Source organism: Mercenaria mercenaria, chromosome 3 (genome assembly GCF_021730395.1).
Source record: "Mercenaria mercenaria strain notata chromosome 3, MADL_Memer_1, whole genome shotgun sequence".
In the NCBI taxonomy this organism is placed as follows: Eukaryota; Metazoa; Mollusca; class Bivalvia; order Venerida; family Veneridae; genus Mercenaria; species Mercenaria mercenaria.
The window spans coordinates 33,513,988-33,534,959 of NC_069363.1; the positions used below are offsets into that span (position 1 = coordinate 33,513,988).

The following is a 20,972-nucleotide window of genomic DNA, read 5'->3' on the forward strand; positions in this document are numbered from 1 at the left end:
TTTGCAATCCTGAGCTTTGTCTTTATGCAAACAACCTACACATGAAGTTTCATTGCATTCAGTCACTTTTAACTCATTGTCAAGTTACTGATCAGAATATTTTTCTATTTGTAGTAATGGTGACCTTGACCTTTTCGACCCCATATGCAATCCCACTTGTTTCCATACACAAAGTTACATTGCCATATGTCACTTCTAACAAGTAACTGAGCAGAAACAATTTCTCCGTTTTTAGTAAGTGACCTTAACCTCAGTATAACAAACTCAAGCTACCTACACACAAATTTCATTGCCATGTCTCATTTATGACTCAACATATTGAGTGGAAACTGTTTAGTAATGGCGACTTTGACCCATTATGCAATCCCAAACTTGGCCTTCATGCAAGCTACGTACTTATGAAAAAAATTATTGCAATCTGTCTCTCCCAACTAAAGTTATTGAGCCAAAACCATTTTTATTTTTTAGTAAAGGTCCTAGTAACCCCACATGTAATCCAAACTTGATTTCCATGCAAGATACCTACAAACCAAGTTTCATTACAGTTGGTTACTCTTGTTGAGCAGAAACCATTTTTCTATTTTTAGTGATGTTGACCTTGGCTCTAGCGACCCCATTGAAATCCAAAACTTTGTCTGTGAAAGCTACCTATGTACCAAGTTCCATTATAACTGGGCATTCCTTACTCAAGATATTGTGTGGAAACCAAAGTTTGAGGCCACTCAAACAGCATTCACCACTCTAATTATCAGTCTTTTGTTTTAAAAATCTTCTCAGTGGTTAAGATATAGAGCTAAATAAATATGGAATGACAGATCAACATGTGTGACTCCAATATAGCCCCAATATAAATTGTATCTGAAAAGTATAATAAAGTAAACAACACTTGCTTAACTAGTATCATTTTTTTATTTCAAGAAGCTCATTTAATATCTATTACCTCTATTGATTAGAAAGAAATGGAATAAAATACATAGTTGCTACACAGAGTTGTATGTTTTACACTAAGTGTCCCATAGTTGGATTAATGTACATGGATTTGTATCAACAAGGCAATCATACATCAAATGCTTGTATTAACACTGTATTCATTCACTGGAACAAACAAAACAAGGTGATCCAGGGTGCAATAAAGTTTCAACAAAGAAATTTTCAGTCAACAATTACGTTCATGTCCAGAAAAGTCTCTACTGAAACCTGTGGGAAATTTTTTGACAATACATGTTTATAAAAATTTCTTTCACTTTTTATCTGATATATCAAATTACAGGAAACTGATAGTTAATTACGAACATCAGAATGCAAATATTGTTCATCTCTGTAATATAATGTTGGGATACTCAAAGGTCAAAATGCATCTGTTGAAATATTCTGCAAGACAAAAATAATTATTTGAGCCGTGCCATGAGAAAACCAACATAGTGGGTTTGCGACCAGCATGGATCCAGACCAGCCTGCGCATCCGCGCAGTCTGGTCAGGCTCCATGCTGTTCGCTTTTAAAGCCTATTGGAATTAGAGAAACTGTTAGCGAACAGCATGGATCCTGACCAGACTGCGCGGATGCGCAGGCTGGTCTGGATCCATGCTGGTCGCATATCCACTATGTTGGTTTTCCCATGGCATGGCTCAATATTGTTGCATAAAATTCAACAAATGCAGTTAAGCACATACAACTGCTTTTGCTCTGAACCAATTTTGTTGGACACGTATAATTTTCAACAACTACAAATATATATTATGTATATCCCAGTGCAACAGAACTTTTATTTTCCCTTAGCTGAGGACAATTTGCAAACAATTTTCAAATCACAACATTATGATGTAAAGTCAACATAGAAAAGTATTTGACCAATGTTGATCCTACATTTGAAACTTAAATGTTGAACTTTAAAAAATGATAGATTTTTAAAAAGCTACATAGCAAAACTAATATGATTTAATCTAAATGAATAAAGATCATTACATGTAGAAAGAACAATAAAACATTTTACTAAAATACAAATCCTCCTATGGACATTACCAGATATATGGGTAAAATATATCAAAACAAAGGAATTTGAAACTTTCGCCCCAAAACAGCCTTAGATATAGATTATTGTTTTTTTTCTTCCTCAGCTTCTACTATTCACTACAAGAATTAAAAAACCTTTCAGGTGGAATATAGCCAACTGCAAGTTACTAAAAGCAAAAACTTTAAATCCCTGTGATCAAAAATCACAGATCACAACAAAATTTGTAAATACTGTATACATCAACCACTCACAAACTTTGAAAATGTTTAAGACACAATACAGGTGCTGCAAAAATTTACTTGTGTTCCAGTAAGTGAAGTTTTAGTTTAATTTCCTATTTGTTAGAAAATTGGTAACAGACTATTAACATTTCAATACAAAATGTGACCAAGAAGTGTGCACACATCAAATAGTTCGATTTTCTAGGTGCTTAAGTAACATGTGGATTATCTATTTATATTTTACTACACTGGTAATAAATGTACAAATGCAAATTTCCTCATTTTTTTCAAAATCTAGAAATATTTTCTTTTTTTCCCTCCCTTAACACGGGACTGAATACTTACTTCAATGGAATTGCATGAAATCTAGAAATAAATGACTACACATGCAGCAGTTGATTTGTAATGATATCTTCTCACATGCACAACAATCACCTATATAGTCTAACACACAAAGTACTTTACATAACATAGCTGTCAAGTGAAGGAATTTCTTGTTTCAATGTTTCACAGTCCAGTCAACTTAGGTACTATAATTATGTTGCATGTCCTCCATAATATTATTACATACATCATAATCTTAACTAGGCCCTAGAGCAGAAATGTTCCCATAACAAATTTAATACATCTTGAATAAACAGGTAGCCTAGTAACTAAGACATAATTGAGCCGCGCCATGGGAAAACCAACATAGTGGCTTTGCGACCAGCATGGATCCAGACCAGCCTGCACATCCCCGCAGTCTGGTCAGGATCCATGCTGGTCGCAAAGCAACTATGTTGGTTTTCTCATGGCACGGCTCATATATTTTTCTACAACAGCTCCAGTTAAACTAACTTCACTGCTCCCTCAGAAAATAGTACAATCTTATTTTGAATAGGTTTAGGGTCTAATTTTTACAAAAATGTTAACAGACAAATGCATACAAGTCTGATTACCATTTTACTTCAACCCTGTTTGAAGCTGTACAAAATGTTACACTGTATATACCATAGTAGGACTGGCTGAGACAGATTCACATCTCGCTACTTTCACATTACAAAAAAGATACGTTGGTATCAAAATAACATGCAATATTCTCTTCTGGACTATATACTAGCACATTCTTGTGTAGCAAAATGAATAATTTTATGTAAATATAAACTATTATAAACTTTTCCTTCGAAAAATAAAAGTACATTTGTAGTAAACCATCGAGACATATCTTAGGAAAATATTTTTGGGGGAGTGATAAACCAATTTCTTGGGGTCACAAGGTGAAATCCAATTAAAATCAATTCTAGTATGAATTAAGCATAAAACTGATGTTTATTGTCATTTTTAGGAGTTGTTTTAACAGGATAGTAAACGAGTGTTAACAGAGATTTTTAAGCTCATGCGCTGTTTACATACCTTTCTGTGGCTAAGTGTAAACATATTTACCACCCTGCAATGCATAATTTAAAGGAAATGACATCAACATGATCAAACAATGCATATGTTCCATAAAATTTTACACTGATGAATCATACATTTATTTTCAACTTTTTACAAAATTATGCTACAACAGCGTTAATGCCTTTGTTTCATGTTATAACATCAGCAGAATCCCTCGGGATATGGTGATATCCTCACCCCTCCAGGTCTGGGCACCAACAAATACCTTGGAATTCTGCCGATGATATAGCACGAAACAAACATGAGTAATCCCTCGAATAACCTCTACCGGGTACTTCTGTTTTAAACTGCACAAAAAAATGCAGTGTTCATATACAATTTAGAGTTTTTATACTTCTACATTTTATTATACAAAATTTATACTAAGACATTAATCTGTGAACTCTTATGTACATATAAAACCCTAATTTCACTGTAGACAATGTGTGGATGTACAAATAAAACTCTTATTTCACTGTAGGCAATGTGTGGATTGAATGGCACTACTTAACACATCATACCAACATGCTTATACACATGTTACAAAGTTAATCAGTTACAAGTATTTAATTTTCTCCATCAAAAACTTATGAAAAAACTTGTAGTTAATCTCAAACATGGCATCTCGGTCATAAAGGAAAACTGCATCTGGTGGACTTCTGTCAGAATATGAAGCATCTGCTTACAGTCCGACCAATAAAACAAAACTGAATCATTAAACAAAAACGTATAATGATTATTCATTTAACTTAAAGATCTCTTGCTCTGTTTCAGGTCTGAAATCTTGCAGCATTGCATCATTACTTGCAGAATAACAAAGCTCTGCCAACAAATTTTATACATCAACATGTATAAAGTTTTACAGCAAAATAAGCATCCTTCCTTATTATTATAAATTTAGGCCATTTTAGCCAACTCTATCCACACACTGCCAACGGTGTCAGTGTCATATATCACAGACTTCAAAGTTTTTTGCACAATTAAAATATACTGTACACCTGTCAAAAATATTTTACATGTATAAAACAGTCCATATAACATTCTAAAATAAATAAAGTTTATTAAACAACAAGTATAAATGGTCGTATAGAGAGTACAAACAACTGACAGTGATTCTATAATACAAGATGAATGTAAACAACAGCCTTACAGAATATAACAAGATACAGCAATATCCCAAATTCATGACAAAATGGACTATATTCCTATAGTCAATTTCTAAAAATTCAGAACATAAAAATGGTTTTACGTTAAAATGCTTTTAGGGACTGTTACTAAGAGTAGTATTAATGTACTACAAAGTTTTCACAAAGGTACAGATATATGTTAAGATGAACTTGTCAGAATGTATCATGTGTTTGCAAGCAGATGGAGAGTTATAATTCATTTCAAAAAGTTCTAAGGCAGACTGAGCTGCTGTTTATTTCTAACCAAGTCCTGCTAAAAACATCCATAGAATAATACCATTTTTATCCATACATTACTGGTACACATGAACAAATTACTGGCATTGCCTTGCAATGTTTAAAATGCCAACATGATTTTAAGTATGTTTGTCAGTTTTTTTATCACCAATATTGATCAAATTCAAGATTCCATTATAGCAACAGCTAAAATAAATTACAATTTCACTAAAGGAACATTAATATGAATAAAATATGGCAGCCTAATGACGTGCCTTCAAACAAAAAATTCAAGTCTCAATTTTGCATATTTATTTCATTTTATAAGCTGTTATATTATGAAATGTTGTAAAGCCCTGAATATCCTTCTTATTGCTCTAATATTTCACAGACTAAAATGTTAAAATTAAAGAAAATTTAAACGAAAGTATAATTATCCCATTATGCCTGTTAAAATCACTTTATCAAAATTTTCGTAGTAAAATATATTTTTGCGCTTTAAATATAACTTGATTTTGGTTAAAGGTTATATAACAAACTAAAAAAGGTAGGTTAGGAATATAAAAATAAAGTAGTGTAATGTTGTAAGCAAGATTAAAGTAATGCAAAATGGACTAGAACAATTTTCTACTTAAATTATGATATTTTTTTACAGACACGTGAAAACAATCAAAAGTTTAGTCCTGAACAGTATCTGCATAGTAATTTCACATCCACATCACAGGTTCTTCAATAACAATAAATCTATGTTGCCATGACAACAAAACTGGGGGTCAAATGAAGTTCAAGGTCACCGGATCAGCGAGGCCTTAGTACTGCGGGTATGTGGAACCGACCTGCAATGAGACAAAGATATACGTTAGAGAACGTATCAGTAGAAAGTGGGTAAGAAAATGCCACTTCATAAAAACATAAAATTGCACACATACTAGCTACTCTATTAATTAAAACAAAATGCTATCATTCTAACAAAGTGGACATTTAACCTTTATATAATGTGGTTATTTTACTCTTGTTCAAAGTTAAAACTATGAGGCTTGTGATTATATTGTGTTAAGCCTTACTACTGATTCAACTTAAAATTTTAAGTTTAGTAAATAAGCAGTTTGCATGAAGCCACACTTGCACAGCAAGAAGGAAAACTTAACCTTTTTTTCTTGAATCCAATGTCAGCTTTACCACAGTTACAACATGAACATACTTAGCATGCAGTGACATGAACATGAAATAATGAATTGGTGAAATGATTATTTCTAGACTTCTCCCTGAAGCAGTCACTGAAATATGTTTATTTCAAAACCATCATTCTAATTTCCCATTGAATAATGATAAAAAATATCTTCATAGTAACCAACTGGACATCATGTGGGCAATTTGATTTCAATATGTTCTCTCATCAGTCCTCTCATCGACTATTGTTTATCGCAGAACAGACAATGCTCAACCTTATTTGTTTAACTAATAACCAAGTCAAGCCATGCTAAATTAACACTTAAAGGTGATGAATACATGTACCCCTGAATGCCACTTTGATACAGAGAAAGTAAAATTTTGTGATCAAGACCTTTGACCTTCAAATGTGACCTTGACCTTGAAAGTAGTGCTGTACACTCTGTCTCAAGTCATCTTGATGAAGTTATCAACTGGTACTAGCTTTATGAAAATCCTTCCAGCAGTTAAGAAGATATGGAGTGAACACAAATTTGAGATAATTGATCTTTGACTGCTTAGTGTGACCTTGACCTTGAGCCAAATGACCTGGGTTGTGCAATCTACATGCCCAGATGATGAAAACAACTGGTGCTAATTTTATGAACTTCATTCTAGTGGTTTAACAGGAACTGAGTGGACAAGAAATTTAAGCTATTTGCCCTTTGGCCTCCAAGTGTGGCCTTTGACCTAGTGAACAGGGTTGTGTGGTCTGCATGTCGTCTGGACAAGGTAAACAACTGGTCAGTTCCATGAAAATCTCCAAAGCGATTTAGACAACAAGGAGTAAACACAAAGATAAGCTTTTTTGCATTGGACCTCTTAACGTGTGACCTTTACCGTGGACATTGTGACCGTGGGTGTGCGCTCTGCACAACATCTTGATGAGGTTTACAACTGATCAATACAAGTTTCACGAAAATCATCCCAATATTTAAGGAGATGAGTGGACACAAACGTAAGCAAATTAATCTTAAATCTACAGCTGTGACCTTGACCTTGGATCTAAGGATCGGGGTTGTGTACATTGTCTTGGTGAGGTTAACAACTGATGCTGGTATAATAAATCTTCCCAACAGTTAGGAAGATATGGAGCAGACAACACACATGAACCCAATATAGCCCCCATATACACTGTATCTGAAAATTTATAAAACTTTTACTATTTTCTCCTCTTTTTTCGACACTGGGGCTGAAATTTAGAATTAAATATAATTTTCAGTGACAGCTTTTCAAACAACAGTGTATGGCACAGTCTAGCATAGAGAGTGTAACAAACCTGCTTCAACACAGCCCTCCAGATGTGTCTGCCTTTAACTGGGTATAAGCTACTTAACTTTAGGCAACCTCCACCATATATGTGTTAATACAAACTTCTGTATCATTAACATTCCACCATCCAAAAGGAAAAGGGATTTCAAGCCCTTACCTTACCAAATATTTTGACTAAAAGTCTCCAAAGCGCTAATAGAAGGAAAACACTGTTTTCATATGCACTGGATTTTCTTGGAATTTCAACAATTCTGAAATTATCTAGAGTTTGAGTCAGTCAGTCTATAATGGCATCTTAATAAGCTGACAAAAATATAATTGAGCCGTGCCATGGGAAAACCAACATAGTGGCTTTGCAACCAGCATGGATCCAGACCAGCCTGCGCATCAGCGCAGTCTAGTCAGGATCCATGCTGTTCGCTTTCAAAGCCTATTACAATTAGAGAAATGGTTAGTGAACAGCATGGATCCTGACCAGACTGCGCAGATGCACAGGCTGGTCTGGATCCATGCTGGTCGCAAAGCCACTATGTTGGTTTCCCCATGGCGTGGCTCATATTTACTTGTTTGTCATATGGCTGGTTTCCAGATTATGAGATAGTAATAACGGAGGAAGACTTAAAATGTCCTTTTGGACATCATTTCAGTCAACAGCAAGCACTTGGGTAGAACCACCAACATTTTAAAACTCAGTTTACTGGCTTCCCTGCATAAAAGAATTCTACAATCCTGGGTCAGGTTCCAAACCCAGTGGTGAAAGGCAAGCGATCTGAAGTCTGCAACCTGAACAACTTGGCAACAACAACAAAGGTTAATGCTTACAATGTAGATGATATGTTAGTATTCAACTACAGGCTGCTGTGGGTATTATAGCCTACTTATATGTGAATGGACTATGAAGAAACTACCTACCGGTCACTCCCTAATGGCAAATTCTCTCTCTCGTATGCTAGACTGTGAATGGCAAATAAATAATGAAATTTGATGAAATGAGTACGTGAGGAAAATGAACATTTTGAATGATGTACTGGATATCAATCTTCACAAATAAACAAAATATTTTCCAAAGAAACTGAATTTAACAACACTTTCACAACATTAATTCAAGCTAAAGGAAAGATATAGCTGTTACTTCTGAAAACTTAAGCTGAAATAGTTTCACCAACCTATCAAAATACAACTGACACCTCTTGTGGCCACATGTTTCTTGGTGTTTTGCTAACAGCATAAAATGCAAAGCCTATTCAATGCTCTTAAAAATAGCTGTACTTAGACGTCCCTCCCTTAAAAACATTGACATTTTCTCTTAAAAACCAAAGAAAAGTTTCGAGGAAAAAATAAAAAAAGCACCACAAGTCTAAACAACAAGAGCTGTCTGCTGACAGCGCACTCAACTATTTGAAGAACTGATGAAGTATGGGGTCAAAATATTACCAGAGGTTTTCAGACAAAAGAAAAAGAATGGATAAGACAAACAATGTACCTGCATTTGTGGATTTGGGTAAGCCTTGCACTATATGGCAATGTGTGACAAGGATGGTAAGCAAGTGTTCAATGTTTCAAAGCCATATATTGAACAGTTTAGGTAAAATATGGAATGGTATGCGAAACTTAACAGGGCAGTCTGAAAGACAGCTAAATCCCCCACCACTGCTATGGATAGTGAAAGGGTAAACCTTTGATTTTAGCTGTGACCTTGACCTTGAACTGACATGGCTGACTCATGAATTCTGCACAACGTCTTGATGAGGTGATCATTTGACCCAAGTTTCATGAAAATCCTTCAAGGGGTTTAGGAGATACAGAGCTGAAACCTTTGACCTTCAGTTGTGACCTTGACCTTGAGTTGACATGGCTGACTCATGAGTTCTTGATGAGGTGATCATTTGACCCATGTTTGATGAAAATCCTTCAAGAGATACAGAGTGGACACAAAATGGAAGGCTCAAACCTTCGACCCTTAGTTGTGACCTTGACCTTGAGCTGGCATGATTGACTCATAATTTCTGCACATCATTTTGATGAGGTAATCATTTTACCCAAGTAATATAAAATGCCTTCAAGGGGTTTAGGAGATATAGGAGATATAGAGCGGACACGAAATGGAAGGCTCAAACCTTTGACCCTAAGTTGTGACCTTGAGCCGGCATGACTGACTCATGGGTTCTGCATATTGTTTAGATGAGGTGATCATTTGACCCAAGTTTGATAAAATTCCTTCAAGGGGTTTAGGAGATATAGAGCGGACAGAAAATGGAAGGCTCAAACCTTTGACCTTGAGTTGTGACCTTGACCTTGAGCCGACAAGGCTGACCCATGGGTTCTGCACATCGTCTTGATGAGGTGATCATTTGACCCTAGTTTCATGAAAATCCTTCAAGGAGTTTAGAAGATATAGAGCGGACACAAAATGGCAGGCTCAAACCTTTGACCTTGAGTTGTGACCTTGACCTTGAACCGACAAGGCTGACTCATGGGTTCTGCACATCGTCTTAATGAGGTGATCATTTGACCCAAGTTTCATGAAAATCTTTCAAGGGGTTTAGGAGATATGGCCTGGACACAATTTTGTTACGGACGGAAGGACGGAAAGACGGAAGGACAGACGAAAGGACGGACGGAAGGACGCAGACCATTCCTATAATCCCTGCGCCACGGCGGGGGATTAATTAATGCCTATGTCAAAAAGGGCAATAACTGAGCTAAAGTCCTTGTCCTAGTTATGTTGTCTTGCCTACAGATGGAAATTATGATGATAAGCAAGTGTTTAAAGTTTCAAAGCCACATGTCAAATAGTTTTAACAAAACGTGGACTTGTATGAAAAATGAACCAATTTCCGAGTCCAAAAAGGGCCATAATTCAGCCAAAATAGTTGACAGAGTTATGTACTCTTGCCTACAGATAGAGACTGTTATAATAAACAAGTGATAAAAGTTTCAAAGCCATATGTCAAACACTTTACACAAAATGTTAACTGGTACGAAAAACTGAACCAAGATTTGTAAGTTAAAAAGGAGCCATAATTCAGCCAAAATCCTTGATGGAATTATGTATTCTTGCCTAAAACTGGACATGTGATGGTACACAAGTGTTGAAAGATTCATAGCTTTATCTCAAAAGATTTTGTCAAAATGTGGACTGGTACGAAAAACTTAATCAAGGCGTGACGCTGACACCGACGCCGTGGTGAGTAGGATAGCTCTACTTATTCTTCGAATAGTCGAGCTAAAAATGCTGATCACTATAGTAGAGCCCATGTAAACTGATTTCCATTTCTATTTTCAATCAAACAAATATGTATGTAAGACAGAAAACTGACATTTTCGTAATATTCCATATCCTATACCAGTTGACCATGAGTAACATTATACCAGATATATAGTGCGGATATAACATGTATAATATCAACACTTACAATGACGAAAACAAACATGAACATGAAATACAATGTATATATAAATTATATGTGTATATCTTCATTCCACACACAGCATGCAGTGCACACACCTCTACAACTGACCAATCAAATGAAAGCTTGCAAACAATGTGCTATGATGTACACACTATACTGACAACACCAAGTCTAGAGTTGGCTAGCCAAATGTTCACCTGATATTTTTAATATAGTATAATTTTCTAAAATTAGTTTGAAGCTTTATGAAATACTGCAATAAACTATCTTTCTAGCAACAAAGCGCACAACTTACAACTCTAATATTAACATTACAGCTTATAGACAAATAAAAATAACCAATATATAAAACAATTCTGAACGAATAGCAGGCTAAAAAAAGAGCCAAATAAGATATCAAAACAATAAACAATGATCTCAGTTTTTTAAAAGTTAATTTTTAGAAGTGACAAATTTTATGACATTTATTATAAGACTTTGTCAGGAAAAAGGAATGAAAATTAGACTGTCGTTAACATGTTACTTTTGCAAACAAAAAATATCAGGACGAACTGGTGAACTAAAAGGCTGCATTGAAAAATAAGGAGAAGTATAGCAAAACCTTTACGCTGCTCGACAACTTCTCAACTTACTGTGGATGTATAAGACTGATATTTGTACGGCCACGTGCCAGAAACGGAGGAATATTCGATGTTAGTGTCATACAGAGATGCAGATTTGTATTCCATGGGCATATTATCGATGTAACTTGACCGGAGGCCATACGAGAGATCCCCGTGGCTCAAACTGTAGTGATATAAACAAGTGTCACACCCTGGTTAGATACACATACAAGCTGCGCAGGTGTTGAATATGCCACAACAATCATATACATAAAACCTTTTTTTACAATCTGTTTTTAAACTACTGTCTTACATTTCTGAACAAAAATTACATTTTATCTGAAAAAATCACTTCTTCTATAAACAGTACGTATTCTATTATGTGAATGTGACATGATTAATGAAATATGTAAGCATTAAGCAAAGCTTTGCAGCACAATGATGTTACCATGCTTTCGTTCCATTTACACATTACAAATAACTTTTAGAAAACAATCTGTTAATAGTAAATAAATTAAGCCATTCAAATACAGCATTTCTGCAATAGAACTGCAAACTGTGAGTGCAAACCCTTAAATTTCTGACTAAAATGATACCTTCTTCCATTGTTACATAACACATAAAACAAGAAATTTTAAAAATTGAAAAAAAATTATTTAACAATGTAAAACAATTAAACACAAGGCGACTGACTCCGCCATACAATACAAGTATACAACAAGCATTATACTTGCAAGGAAAAGGGGACTATTTCCACCAAAGTTTGTTATCAATCTGTCTAACCTGGGCAAAAATGCATGCAAAGTATTTACCATTAGCAATAATATCCAAATAAAAGAATTTTATCTTCTGAACTTTTGCCTCTATCGAATATTCTCATTTGCTAATTTCTCAAAATTCTAACAAAAACAAGAGGGTCATTGACCCTAAAGCGCTCACCTGTGTATAAGGCTTTAAGTGTGTTTGTTAGACAGTACAACTCTGATATTATACGCCAAAAATCAAGACTCTAGCTATTATTGATTCAGAGAAGAAGCTTTTCAAAGTTTCTTATATAAAAGCCTATAGTAAGTACAGGTCACATATACAGGGACCTATTTTTAACCAAAAAGACCCATATGTTCAATGAACCGGAACCATTTGAACAACTTTGAAAGAGGGGTACCCAGAGATCGTTGGTGTAAAGTTTCATCAAAATCCATTCAGTGGTTTTGGAGGAGATGTTGTTTAAAGAAATTGCTGATGAAAAGTGACCACACCCTCTGACGGCCATGTTTTTTAACGAATCGGAATAATCTGAACAATATTGGCAGAGGGTCACACAAGGACCATTTGTGCCAGCAGTTTCACACAAGAAGATTTTTAAAATTTCCACTATATACATATAGGGAAAAGTGACCACGCCCTCTGGCAGCCATGTTTTTTGACGAATCGGAATAATTTGAACAATCTTGGTAGAGGGTCACAAAAGACCATTTGTGTAAAATTATTTCAAAAGTGGACAATTGGTTTAGGAGATGTTGTTCGAAGATTTTTCTATTTTTAGCTCTGGCAGCTCCTATGTGCAACCAAGTGGAACCGTTTGAACAACTTTGGAAGAGGACCACTCAAGGACATCCGAGCCAAGTTTCATCAAAATCCATTCAGTGGTTTTGGAGATGTCGTTTAAACACAATTGTTGACGAAGGACGACTTGACGGACGGACGGACAACGGACACAGCATGATCACAATACCTCACCATGAGCACTTTGTGCCCAGGTGAGCTTAAAACTATTTTATTATTTCATAAACATTCCAGAATGTATACAGTTTCTTTACTCTCAACTTCAAAAGTGAACAAAAACTTCACTATATTTAAGCTAAAAATTGAAGTGACTCTTACATTAACTGTCCTCAATATGTTTATATACAACTTACAGCAGTTCATGTGCATATAGAATACATGGACTTGAAGAATATATTCCTTATAAATAGCATTATCTGATTTAGGACATATTTATATCCATCGTCAGATACCCATGACTGACCAATGCCGTTATTCTCCACTCAACATCTATAGGTTTGAAAGTTCGACAATAACTACATACTATTTCTGTTGAAAACTGCTTAATATAATATTAAAGACGGAACACATTTTTCCAACATACAATAATTTACAGCCACAAACATTTATCTCTGTGAAGACCTCAAAACTGGGTTGTTTTCAGTTGAAAATCATGTTCAACTGCATAAAAGATAATCATTGATATTTCAGAAATGTAACAGCCTTAAAGTGAGTGGTAGCTAGGTGTATTAGTACTCCACTTCTTTAAAATGAAAGAAAGCTAGTCAACAAACCCAACCTCAACCCTTATCATGCTGGACACAACTGATACTGCCTTTGCAACGAGTGTAGATCATGATCTGCCTGCACACTGCACATCTGTGCAGTCTGATCAAGATCTGCACTGTTCACTATTCAGTCAGTATCTTTTTGGTAAGCACCCCTTATAACAGTTAATGGTACTGTTCAAATTCAAAGACGGACATGTCATTATAGAAATTTAGCAGGGTAAGGGTTAATGAATGCAGTGAAAAGTAAGTAGTGGATTCTGGGTATCCGACGATGGTTTATAGTACCGGTATGTACTGTATGAGTCTGTATCACAATAAAAAGAGGTAAAATATAATTTGTACAATAATGAACACTGCGAAAATTAGCATATACACTGTTAGCAAAACACCAGTAAAACACACAACAAATATGGAAGGCATAAAAATAATCATCTTTTAATGGAAAAAAGAATTAGATTTACTTATATTTAAGCCAGAAAATGAAAAAAAATACAGGAAGTATATAATACAACAAAGCAAATAATCAGGGGGATTTTAACTTAAAAAATATACACCAATTTATGACAGAAACCTAAACTAAGGGTTGATATATATATTACTTTTTCATAACCTCAGAAACATGTAGCTTGAATAAACGGGCTCATGCTTTGGTGGGAGGTGTCACAATATCCCCTAACAGCATTCAAACTCTAAGTAATACATCCCAGAGTACCAACTTCAAATACCTCTGGTTAAACTAAAACAGATGCACATTAAAAGAGGTAGCTACTTGTCCAAGATGTATACTGTATCCATAAGTATTGAAAACAGAAAGTGCTGCCTGAATGACAGAAATATCTATCCTAACCTTTAACACTTATATATATATATATAAAATCCTTCTCTTCACCTATAGACTAGACTTTGATACCAAAAAGATACGGTTCAACTCAATGAGTCAGAAATCTGTGACAAGTTAACTTTACCCTGACTCTGGCAATTTTATATTGAAGTCAATGCTTCAAGTAATTCTAATATGGCTCTACGATTGGTACTTTCTATATGCCTTCCATTGTGACACAATGTTTCCAATTTTTTCAGCGGCATGGAAAGCATTTGTGTCACATATGTTCGTATGACCTCATACTAAAGACCAAGACATTGATACTGTTAAACATTATGTTGGTTAAAACAAGGAATGATGACAGAAATGTTTCTTTCAATAGAAAATGAATGGATGCATTGCAACTTCAGCAGGCTCCGTATTCACTGAAAGATGACTGCAAATAGTAAACAGCCAGATTCTAGCTTTTTTCACATCTTGTACACAGTAGGAATCATTTCAGAGCAGAAAGTTTTTTATCAGGTGCACCATATCTATTGCCGATACAAACTTTCTGCACACAAAAATGATCATGGTGAAGCAAAAATGAAAATTAGGTGCACACTGAACAAACGTGTCAAGACAGAGAGAGATGGCTGGTCAATGCCTACCTAGGAGACACGCCTTTCGTGTTCCTCAAACTATAATTGTGTGTATGTTTTCTACAAGAACAAGGCAGTGATTTCATGTAAAACACACTTTCTTACAGGCTAAACAATTCAACTATCAACATCAGTCGTCAATAAAACACAAGTTACACAACCAATTTGTGCCCGTTACATGTAAGCAATTTCTTAAGTTCAAATATATCTGGTTTTTACTTTGTAAAGATATGTTTTCCCTGATATATCAAGTACTATCTATTCAGCAATTCAAACAGGTTAGATCAGAACATCATAATGTAATGACAAAAATAAAGCACATGTATCTAAAAGCCTAAATACAGTTCTGATCTTAAACAAACTTTATAAAATAAAATGTCTCTGTTTTAGAATGCCAAAAAGACAGAATGTCTGAATGTAAAAAATAATCAAAGTGGGAAAAACAGGCGATATTTCAACATTGTAGAGGGCAGTATGAGTCTCACATCTACAGGGGAAAAAAGCTGTGTGAAAGACCCTTAGTCAGTGTAGTAATAATTAAAATGTTACTAAATAGTTCTCAGTATCAAATAGATCATTTTACATTTCTTTCAATATTAGGTATTTAACAAAAATAGAGCATAGAACAGTCTTGATGGAATATTTCCACATATGCCTTGTACATGGTAAAGAATTGTAGAGAAATAAAGCAATCAGCCACATAAATAAGGAATAGAACACTTGTTATTCACTGTTATTTTAGAGATGACAGAACAACTCTTACAAATTTTGAAGCAGAAATTGCTGACATGGTAGAAAAACAATGCAATTCATACTGACAGTTAAACATTATTTATCCTACCTTCATGCAAAATAAAGGCAAAAATCAAGGGGTCAGATAAATTTTGCTTTATCTGGTCAGTGACTAAATAAAGCTTGGCGGACTACTTTTTGGATTTTTTTTTTAAACGACGCCATCTTGTTTTTGAGAATAACTGCTAAAAGACATATTTATGCAATTATTTTCATAAACGCGCTTTTATTAGGTATGTGAGACCATCACAAATGTATAGTGTATGCATACCGTACTTGCAATTACTACAAAATGTTTTTATAACGGAAACGCTCGGAGAAACGGAAAGTGACCCATGTATAGCGTTTGTTCAGAATTTTAGCTTTCTACACGTCAATCTAGGAATATATTGCATCTGTAATGGAGTGTTATTGAATAAAATCATCGAGTAAACGGTTTGCCTATTTGTTTTGTCAAGCGGCAATATGGCGTGTATATAAGTCTCGTCAATCGTTTGCTTGGTGAGGATGGGCAATCCGACATTCAACTGAACTTCGGACAAAACTTCACTTGGCAGCAAATTAAAATTATTCTTTAATGTTCAGCAGAACAGAGAAGTCAGACACAAAGGAGAACAAGGTTAGCCTTTGTTTTTTGGCTCTTATTTTATAATATTTTTATTATAAAGACCTGTTTGTGTAATGGTGGGGCGTATTAATTTCTGTGCAAGACAGACTCAGATCTAGTTGGTGGTAAATTTTGAATTTTAATTAAAGAATGATTTTAGATCAGAAGGTAGGATAAATAGAATATTAGGTTACTGTCTTATAAATTTAAATTTATTAAGGTCATCTACGAAAAAATAAAAGTCTCGGCAGAGCCTCGACTTTTATATTTTCTCCGACTCACTTAATAGATTTAAATTTATAAGACAGTAACCTAATATTCTCTATGTATCCTGCCTATCAAACTTTCATACATTGCATTTTTTCTATTTCAAAGTTATTACAAATCAGTTTAAACAAGAAAAAAACTCTACAAAATGTTTCCAAAACTGAACTCTTTCTTCCTACATGTAAAACTTTCTTTCAATGATTGAATCTGTTTCAATTTACGAAATTTACATTAGAAGAAGGGAAGTTCCGAAACTGTTTTAGCTAGGTGAATAGGAACCAACAGTAATTAGAAAACTTCAAGAATTTTATAAAAACAAGTCACAGCATGAAGGGTTTTATAAATTCATTTCATATAAAATACTGACCTTTTGGCACTTGTTGATGACCCTGAATGTCTCGTGCCTCGTTTTATGGAGCCTGTGTTGGCATGGTTGTTGGCGAGCACTGAACTAACTTTACTGGCTTTCAGGGGGGACATAACAGACCCATGTGCACTTTTTGAGGTGGTTCGGAGGGGTTGAGTTGTGGATCTTTTGTGACTTTTTACATCCTCGTGCCTGATAGGGTAAAACATGCAGGATTGTGATATATATGAAGAAATACAGAGATCATTGCCTGTGGCTAATATCACACAAACATAACAACTATTTGTAACAGTTCACCTGATCAGCCTATCAGACTTTTGCTTTCAAGTCAAGTAATTCAGAAATGTCTAAATCCAAGGTAATCAAACTTTCATTTTCATAAATTAGCACTGACAAAACAAAAAAAACAAAAACAAATAGCTCTGTATCGGAAGAGAATTGTATGCTGGGTATTTTTTCTACTGTTTTTATTTTACCATTTAATAATCACAGCCTTATTCCGACTGCATGGAATTTGTTATGTTTACTGGTTATACTATTGCAATTGGGCGCAGTTTTAAATTTACAAACTGTGACTGGCAAAGATTAGGGACTATTATTTGCCAAATCTAAAATTCTTACATTTTCCAAATACTGCAAAAGTTCGAATTGGTTATTACAAAATTATTATATTAACCTTTAGCATGTTAGCAGAAAGTGAGTCTGCCTTTGCTACCTGTGCAGACCAAGATCAGCCTGCACGGATGGTCTTCAGTGTTTGCTATTCAGTCAATAAATTTTCAATGAACACCCCTTCAAATAATAAATGCTACTATCCAAACTGAATGATAGACCAGTCCATTTGAGAAATTTAGCAGTGTAAAGGTAAAATAAATCTATCTATGTCACACGAATGATCTCTGATAACTACCAGTAAGTTCTAGGGCTCAAAGATATCTCACGGAGATATTCATCCAAAACAAGAATATTTTGAAGCAATATGGCTCAAGTCAGTTATGTCCCTCTAAATGTTAAGACTAGTAAAGAAAAAGACTAAAATTACAAATGGAAAAGACATGTTAATTACATAAATTTCAAAAGGATAAAACATGAAAGGCAAACTGTATCTTGTGTTACAATTTCTACTCGACTGAATTTCTGGCCTTTTGCTACAGTACGTATAAAAAAAATTATGACCATAATTAGCGAAGCAGTAAATTTTTCCTATACAACAATAAATCACTCATATTTCCAGTGCTTAATTCTTCTTAACTCCCTGAGGCCGAAATGCGACTATAGGCGCTATATTTTCTACCCCTGTAGCGTCGATATGCGACTATAAGCGCGTTATCAGGACTCCCTAGGACAGCGATTGACGACTATAGTCGCGGTACCGACATCATGCTAACTGCGTCACATACTTGTTAATTTTTGATAAATCTGATAAAAGCAAAATCATACTTCATTCTGGTTATTATTTCTCAGATGTTATAATTACTAAGTGTGCTACTAATCAGTTCCCTTGTTAAAATAAATGTTTATAATTATGCGGTCATGTAAAGGAAATAAAAAGACGAACTCCGCTGTGATTTTTTTCTTTCATACTGTTCATACATTTTTTCAAAAGAGTAAAATAATGTCGTTGGCCAGAGATCTTTCTTAAAATGAAGAAAATATTCATTATCATGCTGATTCTGACATATCAGCTCCGTCGGGTGATGAGACCGATGATGAAATTCCAGTATCAGAGAAATGAATGGTCGGGAAATACTAAGATTTAGAAGGCTGAAATATTCTTACATTTATATCGCATACGATACAAATGGATACAAATAACACACCAAAACATGTTTCATAAAACACAACAAAAATGTATGTAAATAAATGCATGTTTGTAAATTTAATGATTATTCAACCATGGATGTAACTGTTACAACTTACCTGTCTAACCGCGTTTCACGCAACATTTGTGTACATATTTAGAAATAGATTATGCATCAAAATAAACCATCGATATTCACACAAAAACAGGTGTAAATTTCAAGTAATACTGATTTAAATATTCTGTGTAAATAACGTATCTATCAATTGGAATATAATGTGTTTACGTGTGAAAAAGGTAAGAAAAGCAGAAATGTTCAAATATTTATCAAACGCATTAGGTGTGCTTAAATTGTGAATATTTCGAAGTGAAATTATTGTTCAATTTGGATATAAGCCACGGGCGAAATATGATATAAAAATATTTGTTTAAACTTCGAAGATTTTGTTAGTTTATTTTAACTTACACAAAAGTTAATAATGTTTCCCTGCATTATTTCAATTGACTGCATGCAAGTGTGATTATGATAAGATCAGATAATGTCTTCGACGTCAGGTGGTAATTTTTATCTCGCCGCAGCAGGTATGTTACACTATCGGCCTCAGGGAGTTAAAGACAAAATAACAAAAAAAATCTCAATTTATGTAACACAAGACACAGTATGACACACAGTTAAATGTACAGAGCTTTGAGTGAAAATTCTAAAACAGCAAGAACTCTGTTATAGAAGAGCAGCCAAATAGAACACGCTATCAAACGCAAAGCTGCAACACCAGACTGTGTCATCATGTTAAAATGCAACTTTCGAAGTTTTGGGTCTTTTCTTTTTATCAGTGTAGTAGTCAGTTCATGAAGAAATGTACATGTGGTCAATTCATGAAGACATATCATGAAGAAATATGCAGCAGTTAATACATGAACATGTTGTAGTCAATTTACATAGTAATGTACACATATGCCTATTTGGTTCGTAGATAAAAAAAAAAAAAAAGAGGCTAAATCTATACTAAGGAGACTACAGCCAATATGACCAGATAAAGAGATATAAATAATACAGGTCTTTTTACTTACTTATACTTGGAATATGTGGCATATTTGGAATCAGGAAGGAGATTAAAGGAATTAATCTGATCTATGTATCTGATCTACTTCAGTCTTACCTTGATACAGAAACATCCTTTCTCCTGGCATTTTTTATCATTCAGTTCATGATATGTGTACTATTATTAGCTAGAACTTTTCTGTACTGTTCTGCCAAAAACTTACTTCACGTCTGCACCAAAATTCCATCACGGAAATAAAAGTTCATGTCTGACTACACCTGACTTCTCTCATTCTTCCTCAGAGTTCTGCCGAGGATTTCAGCATGATGGGCCCATGGCCCATCTACCCTGAAAACATGGGGCCATTCTGGAACTTTTGGGGCCATTCAAAAAGAACCAATTTTACATTAAAAAGACTTTACATTTCTTATGCATTTAAGAAGTGTATTTTTTTTTTAAAATGTAAAATTATACACAAAGTTCATGCCATTTATTCTCTTTTCCTTATAACTTAACCATGTATACTCAACCAATAACTTCTTCTGAAAGCTCTGTTTGTCAGATGTTTTACTCTTACTTTTTCGCTCTACTCAAATTACTTGACTTGGCGGGGGTCGGATCACTCTGTGATTCTGGGGTTGTTGTTTAATGTTCAGCGACATATGTAGCTGAATCGTCGCTTTTGTTCAATGTATCATTTCTATTTGTATCTTTCCCCAGTGTAACTAAAGTCTGGTTTGTTTTCT

General features: G+C 34.6%; 1 protein-coding gene across 13 annotated transcripts in view; it reads right to left on the reverse strand.

The window, feature by feature from the left end:
- Positions 1 to 890: 890 nt before the first annotated feature.
- The window catches only part of LOC123525140 (dual specificity protein phosphatase CDC14AB-like), a 59,072-nt gene continuing 38,990 nt past the window's right edge, over positions 891 to 20,972 (reverse strand). For 2 of the 13 annotated variants that reach the window (XM_045303913.2, XM_045303912.2), the window contains exons 13-17: positions 17,383 to 17,574; positions 15,359 to 15,409; positions 11,580 to 11,733; positions 8,447 to 8,488; positions 891 to 5,889 (exon numbers count right to left, since the gene is read on the reverse strand). In XM_045303913.2, the coding sequence (XP_045159848.1) occupies positions 8,450 to 8,488; positions 11,580 to 11,733; positions 15,359 to 15,409; positions 17,383 to 17,574 (436 nt within the window). In that variant the 3' untranslated portion in view covers positions 891 to 5,889; positions 8,447 to 8,449. Of the gene's footprint in view, positions 5,890 to 8,446; positions 8,489 to 11,579; positions 11,734 to 12,279; positions 12,333 to 15,358; positions 15,410 to 17,382; positions 17,575 to 20,972 lie in introns of all 13 variants that reach the window. The other 11 variants (XM_045303915.2, XM_045303914.2, XM_045303917.2 and 8 more) reach the window with 11 other exon arrangements.